We start from the raw sequence: 7692 nt of genomic DNA on the forward strand, positions 1-7692 counted from the left end.
AGTAAACCGGGGAGCTCTGGTGGTATAGTGCCTATGGCATCTGACTGCTAACCAGAAGGCTGGCAGTTCAAACCCACCAGCCAGTCCTCATAAGGAAGCTGGGCAATCTACTTCCATAGAGATACCACCTCAGAAACCCAAGGAGGGGTCGTTATGAGTCAGAACTGACTTGACAGCAGTGAGTTTGGCTTGGTTTGGTAAGTAAACCGAAGGACAAGGATATTGCATCATTTGTTCAATACTATAGGGTCAGTATTGGTGGAACTGAGGCAATGTTAAGTAAGATATATACCATGGCTAAAGGCAAATTCATAAAATATTTTAATTCTCTAATAGCAATTCTCAGGAATTTAACATATTTTGGGTGGTAATAGAAGACTTTTATACATTCATATACTTTCAGCATGAATTCTCTAATGCTTAGTGAACACAAAGAATCCCACAATTTATTAGGTTTTCTTCTAGCATGAATTCTCTGATATTCCATAATGGAAGTGGCACATGAAGGTTTTCTGACATTAATTGTATCTCATTAAAACTGTCTAATATTGAGTCAGGTATGCACACCCTAACAGTCAAGGCTTTCTAACCTGTATGAATTCTGTAATGTTCAATGAGTTGTGAGCCAAGAATAAAGGCCTGCCCACATTCTCTACATTCATATGGTTTGATACCAGGATGAACTCTCTGATGTTCGGTAAGCTGTGAACTACGGATAAAGGCCATTCCACATTCTCTACACTCATAGGGTTTCTCATAAGTATGAATTCGCTGATGATGAGTCAGCTGTGAAACACGAATAAAGGCTTTCCCACATTCCTTACATTCATAGGGTTTATCACCTGTATGAATTCTTTGATGTTGAGTAAGGTATGAACTACGACTAAAGGCCTTTCCACACTCCTTACATTCATAGGGTCTGTCACCAGTATGAACTCTTTGATGTCTAGTCAGCTGTGCATGCTGTCTAAAGGCCTTCCCACATTCCTTACATTCATAGGGTTTCTCCCCAGAATGAATTCTTTGATGTCGAGTAACTTCTGAGCTATGAATAAAGCCCTTCCCGCATTCCTTACATTCATAGGGTTTCTCACCAGTATGGATCCTGTGATGTACAGTAAGCTGTGAATGCTGTCTAAAGGCTTTCCCACATTCTTTACATTGATAGGGTCTAGCACCTGTATGAATTCTCCGATGTACAGTAAGCTGTGAGCCACGAATAAAAGCCTTTCCACAGTCTTTACATACATAGGGCTTCTCACCTGTATGAGTTCTTTGATGTAGAGTGAGTTGTGACTGTTGTCTAAAGGTCTTTTCACACTCCTTACATTGATAGGGTTTGATATCAGTATGAAGTCTCTGATGTAGAGTAAGTTCAGTGGTACGACCAAAGGCCTTTCCACATTCTTTACAGTCATAAGGTTTCTCACCTGTATGAATTCTCTGGTGCTGAACAAGGTGTGAAGCGCGATGAAAGGCCTTCCCACATTCTTTACATTCAAAGAGTTTCTCCCCAATATGAGTACTCTGATGTTGAGTAAGGTGCGCACCACGACTAAATGCTTTCCCACATTCTTTACATTGAATCAGTTTCTCACCAGTCTTATTTCCATGATGCAGCATGAAGGGTGTGTGGTTCTCAAAAGTGGGAATGCTTTCGTAGGTGATTCTCACTGGCTTGAAATAGCACTCTTGATTTCTCTTAAACTGTCCTCTGCATTCCCAGGCTTCTCTGAAACTGGTACCTTCAAGACCAACATACTTAAGTCTTTCCATTATCTCCCAATTGAATGACTCTATTTCAAAAACATCTTTTTGTGGTAATTTTTCACACCTGGATTCCAAGTCTGAAAAGTAAGAAGAAGGTAAATACAAATGGTTCTCTTCCTTGAGAAATAAAAAATTATATAGTAGAATAGAGAGACAAAATGGAAATTATATAGTAGACAAAATAATCATAAACAGACAATGACTGGATAAGTCTCAAATATTACTGTTCAATTTTTAAAAATTATATGAAAATACAAGTATAATGAGAGCTCATAATGTGACAGAAGGGAGGAAAAAAGTAATTAAGTCAGGGGTTCTAAATTTTGATATGGATCAGATTACCGAAGAAACCTGTTAACAATATAAATGTCCAAGCAACATTCAGACTGAATCTCTATTTTTAAATATATGTGTGTGTGTGTGTATGTAAATACATACAAACATATATATATATATATATATATATATTTAAACAGGGGTAAAATTCATATTTATATGTCATGTAACATAACGTTGTACATTTAAAAGTGTCAGGCTTTTTGATAGCTGAGAAGTAGTCTCTTCTAGCATATTTATAATGTTGTGCAACCATTACCACTATCTATTTTCAGAACATTTTTTCATCCCAAATAGAAACCCCATGCCCTTTAAGAAGTCACTCTAAATTCTCACCTCCTCCCAGCCCCTGGAAACTACTAATCTGGTTTCTGTCCCTATGATTGTCTACTCTCGGCATTTCATATAAATAACGCATTTATATATTTTTAATTTTCCACCACATAATGCTTATGCTAATCAAAATAAAATCCCTGATTAAACTTTTTTGCTGCTTTCCTATTGCACTTCAAATAAATTCCAAACTCACCACCATGGCTCACAAGCCTGCAAAGGTTTCTGTTTGTCTTTTTTGTCACTCTGTTTTAAGCAAGCGCAATGCATATTGAGCATGCTTCTCCTTCCTCCCTATGCACTAAGTCACAGGAGTCCTTTGAGCATCCAGAATAAACCTAGGCTTTTTCCATCTTAGAGCTCTCCTCAGGCTTCCCCACCTGTCTCCTGATAGACCAGACCCTGTCCTGGTCTCTTTATATGGATATTCTTCTCATCCTTCAGGCCTAAGCTTAAAACTCACCTTTTCAAAAAAGCTCTCAGCCTGATGGCTCTAAGCATACACCTTTATTCTCTCTCCCACATTTTGTGCCCTGTCTTGATAATGCATTTATCAATTAGAATTAGATTTTCATTTACTTACTTATCTGTTAATCTATTTGTTTTCTTACTCCCAAATTTCCAAAGGCAGAAATAATGCCTTTCTTATTAACCATTGTAACCAACTTCTACCTTTCAACAATGGATTACTGAATGAATAAATATTGTATTCCACAGAGACAGACCAATAGAGCAGAAAAGAAAGACCAGAAAGACTGAAGATATATGGAAATTGAATATATATACTATAAAAGTGGAATCTCAAAAGAATTATCTTTGTAATAAATAATAGCCATTTGGAAAAAGCTTATCTTATTCCACCATATACAATAATAAACTCCAAATGGTGTTTTAAATGTTAAAAGAAAATGAAATCATACAAGTGCTGGAAAGAAACATGGTGGGTTCCATTTATAATGTAACTATGAGAAAATCTTCCTAACAATGATTCAAAGTCTAAAAGCAGCAAAAGACTGATAAATTCAACTCTGTAACGGTGAAAAATAAAATAAAACTTACAGATGGCTAAAAAATACCACAAGCAAAGTCACAAGACAAATGACAAACAGAAAATATTTGAAACTTGTATCACAGATAATGTAATAATCTTCTTGATTTGCAAAAAGCTCTTAAAAATTGAGAAGTAAAACCAACACAAATCTAATGCAAAAATGGGCAAAAACAGTTCATAGGAAGAAGTTAAACAAATGAAAAGATGCTCTACTTTCAGCTATCAAAAAGCCTAACAGACAACAGTCTCAATTGGTGAGACTGTGGGAAAATAAGCATTTGCTGGTGAGATTACAAGATGGCGTGCCTTTCAGTTTGGAATGATTTTGTCACAACGCTCAGAAGAACACAAAGGATTTTTTCCCTTCTAAGGGTATGTATAGGAGCTCTGGTGGCATAGTGCCTAAGGCATTTGACTGCTAACAAGAAGGCTTGTGGTTCAAACCCACCAGCCACTCCTCGGAAGGAAGGTTGGGCAATCTACTTCTGTAGTGATAGTGCCTCAGAAACCCAAGGGGGGTCGCTGTGAGTCGGATCTGACTCCACGGCAGTGGTTGTGTTGTTTGCGTAAGGTATGTATAGTTTCATTGGACAAAAAGATGTAGAAGACCCTGGAAAAGAACATGAACTAAGTGATTGTATATCAGGAGGATTGATGAGTAGTAACATGAACTCAAGAGAAAATAAAGCCATCTCAGTATTGTAGTTGAAAGGAGACAAAGAAAAGACAACCATTATCTTTACAAATAAGGGAATGAATGAATGGTTTTGGAGTTTCCCAGGCCCATGAATAATTAATTTTCCTGCCCTACTCAGTCATTCTTATCAGCATTTAAAAATTTCTGCCTTTCCCCAGAAAAACCTTCCTAGACATCTCCATCTGGTTACTTTGTTATTTCTCTACTTCAGCATGGTAACATTGTTCCAGAGAACTGTTTACACTCATTGTTCCCATATAGAAGCTCTGGTGGCATAGTGCCAAAGGCGTTTGACTGCTAACCAGAAGGCTGGCAGTTCAAACCTACCAGCCACTATTTGGAAGGAAGACTGAGCAATCTACTTCCGTAGAGATACTGACTCAGAAACCCAAGGAGGGGTTGCTATGCGGCAGAACCGACTCGATGACAGTGAGTTTTTATTTATTGATTTATTTATTCTGGTTATTGTTCCCATTGCTTCATCTACTGCTTTTTCTTTAAGCCTCTTCCAAAAGGCTTAAATAGTGCAATGAACCATTCCTGGCCAAAGTCATGAAAATCTTCTCTCATTATGAGAGGCTGAATAGCTCTTCACTTGCATAAGCATCAGTTTCCCAAATCTAACAAATGACTCTCAGCATTTGATCTAGCAGCATGCAACTGCTCCCCATGCTCAGTGTTCACTGTTCCCCACTCTCCTGATAATCCTCCTATCTCAATGACCATTCTTTCTTAGTCTCCTCACTTGCATCTTTCTTATCCTCAATGCACGTGTGCCCTGGGCTTAGTCCTTGGTCCTCTTCATTCCTAAGAGATCTCAACCACTTGTATGCACTCAAAAACCACTCACGTTCTGATGGTATAAACATTTCTATCTCCAGTCTGACTTTCTATCCTGGGCTCTAGGCTCATTCACTTTGCTGCCTACTTAACATCACCACTTGGATGGCTAACAGGAAGCTTAAAAATAATATGCCAGAAACAGAATTCTTATATTCCATTCCTTCTTATGGACCCAATCCTCCCTTATTTTAGCCCATCTCAGTATGGCTCAACATTTCACCAGGCTGCTCAAGTCCCCAAAACTTAGATCATTATTTATTCCTTTATTTCCTTCAATTACACACAGTAACAATTTAAGTGTAAACATTAATAGAACAGAAATACAGAGTATAATTTCAAAACCAACAGAAGGGAAAGATGGAAAAAGAAAAATCACCAATCTAAATGAATGCAAGGAAGGAGAAATAAATGATGACAGTACCAAGGTAACACAAAAGTTTGAGACAATTAAAAAATACACTATAGGATAGTAAAATTGTGTTGTGCTATCATCAGAAGCTGTCTAAATTCCCAAGGGACTATAACAATCAGGACCAGCACAAAGCTGGCTTCTTTGAGGTGGAGGTCATATATACCTGAGCTCTCCAATTTCTTCAGCATTTCTGATACCAGCCATCTCCTCCATAGCACCCTCTATGTCTCTGCTGGGTTCTATAATTCATTGCAATGGCCATAAAGAACTCACAGACCATACTCAGAGTTATGTGGTTTGTTAAGTAAGTAACAGGCTACAATTTGGGACCAGGATCAGAAGCCCTTATATGCAAAGTATAGAAGCCTCCCCTAAGGTGAAGGTCACATATATTCCTTCTTTTGTACAGAACATCTTCCAACCATGATAGCTCTCTCAGGCCCTTTTTGGGAGTGCTAGGAGGTAGGCTCTCCTCTTGGCTGTGAAAACTTCCTCTTGGCCCCCTCATGACAGGCCTTCTCTCAACTATGCATGCCTCCTCTTCGCTGTGCAGGCCTCCTCTTGGCTGTGCTAGCCTCTACTTGTCCATGTATATCACCTCTTGGCCATGCAGGCCTCTCTACCTGTGGCCTCTCTACTGCTAATTGGCCCAACTCATAGCCAGGGTAGTAAACTGCTCACTCTTTTAGCTGCTTTCCTAGCAGCAGCTTTCTACTATCACTGCCAACTCTGCTGCAGGACCCCTTTTGGATTCCCCACCATCTTCAGTGTTACAGCCCTTTAACTCGGTTAAAGCTCTTTGAGGAGATTTCTTGTCTCCTTGCTCTCTGCTTCTTCTCCTCTTCAAACCTCTCTGGAGTTGGCTGCTGGTATAAGCAAACTCCTTGTAAATTACAAGGCATGACCCTCCCAGCAGGACCACTAAATGACCAATCCCCTTGGTGAACTGAAAATTACTCAATTTGCATAGTAAACTGACAATTATCTGCAAAGCCATAAAATAGATCAATCACAGGATAGATTACAGCTCAGGACTAGACAAAGTGCATCAAATCATCATTGTTTAAAATTTACCCAGGAAATGTCAATCAATTTAGACTAAAGTAACAAACCTGTTAGGGTAGGAAACTAGGGCAAAGGTAACTCCTCAGAGTTTAGGGGAAACACTTCTCAAGTTATTTTTCCCAAGAACCAAGGCAAAAGGACACATACAGGAACCCATTTCACCACAAAAATAAAAATAAATTGAAATGTATCAATAATTATTTAAAATGTAAATGTATGGAACTACCTAATTAAATTACCGAATTTATCAGATGGATAAAATACCAAAATCCAGCTAGCAATACAGTGGTAACAAGTGACACAATTTACATAAAAACACAAGACGTTTGAAAGTAAAAGGATGAGAGTTATCTTACTATAAACAAAGTAGACTTTAAGACAAAAACCATTATTTGGGATAAATAGGATTGTTCCATAATAATAAAAATGGTTCTATTCAAATTCCTCAAGGAAAATTTAGGGCAAATTTAGGGGCCCTAATATATGGCATAAATAGATTATCAAGCATAACTCAAAAAGCACAAACAGCAGAAGAGAAATCAGATGATTGGGACCTTCTAAAAATTAAATTTTTGTGAGCTTTCAAAGACTTCTCCAGAAGAGTCAAAAGAGAACCTACAGATTGGGAAAAAAATATTTGGTAATAACATATCTGACAAGGGACTTATCTCTAGAATTTATAGAACACTTCAACATACCTCAATAACAAAAAGACAAACAATCCAATTAAAAAATGGGCAGAAGACATGAATAGACACTTCACCAAGGATGATATTCACAAGGCCGACAAACATATGAAGAAATGCTCACGATCATTAGCTATTAGAGAGATGCAAATCAAAACAACAATGAGATACCATCTTGCTCCAGCACTAGTTGCAAAGTTCAAGAAGAGACAAAATAACAAGTGTTTGTGAGGATGTAGAGAGACTGGGACTCTCATACACTGCTTGTGGGATAGTAAAATGGTACAACCACTGTGGAGAGCAATATGGCAATTCCTTCAAAAGTTGGAATTAGAAATACCATTTGACCCAGCCATTCCATTACTATGTATATATATCTTAAAGAAGTGAAAGCCACGACAAGAACAGATATATGAACACCCATGTTCATTACAGCACTATTTACAATAACTAAAAGATGGAAACAACCTAGGTGTCCATCAACTGAGGAATGGATAAC

At 38.0% G+C, this 7692-nt stretch overlaps 1 protein-coding gene across 1 annotated transcript in view; it reads right to left on the bottom strand.

The window, feature by feature from the left end:
- Positions 1 to 585: 585 nt before the first annotated feature.
- ZNF565 (zinc finger protein 565) overlaps positions 586 to 7692 on the bottom strand; it is a 96542-nt gene continuing 89435 nt past the window's right edge. Inside the window, exon 4 of the mRNA XM_042782821.1 lies at positions 586 to 1847. Within this exon, the coding sequence (XP_042638755.1) occupies positions 586 to 1847 (1262 nt within the window). The remainder of the gene's footprint in view (positions 1848 to 7692) is intronic.

The sequence above is a fragment of the Orycteropus afer genome, unplaced genomic scaffold (assembly GCF_000298275.1).
Source record: "Orycteropus afer afer isolate SDZICR_OR568_19922 unplaced genomic scaffold, OryAfe1.0 scaffold00476, whole genome shotgun sequence".
Lineage (NCBI taxonomy): Eukaryota > Metazoa > Chordata > Mammalia > Tubulidentata > Orycteropodidae > Orycteropus > Orycteropus afer.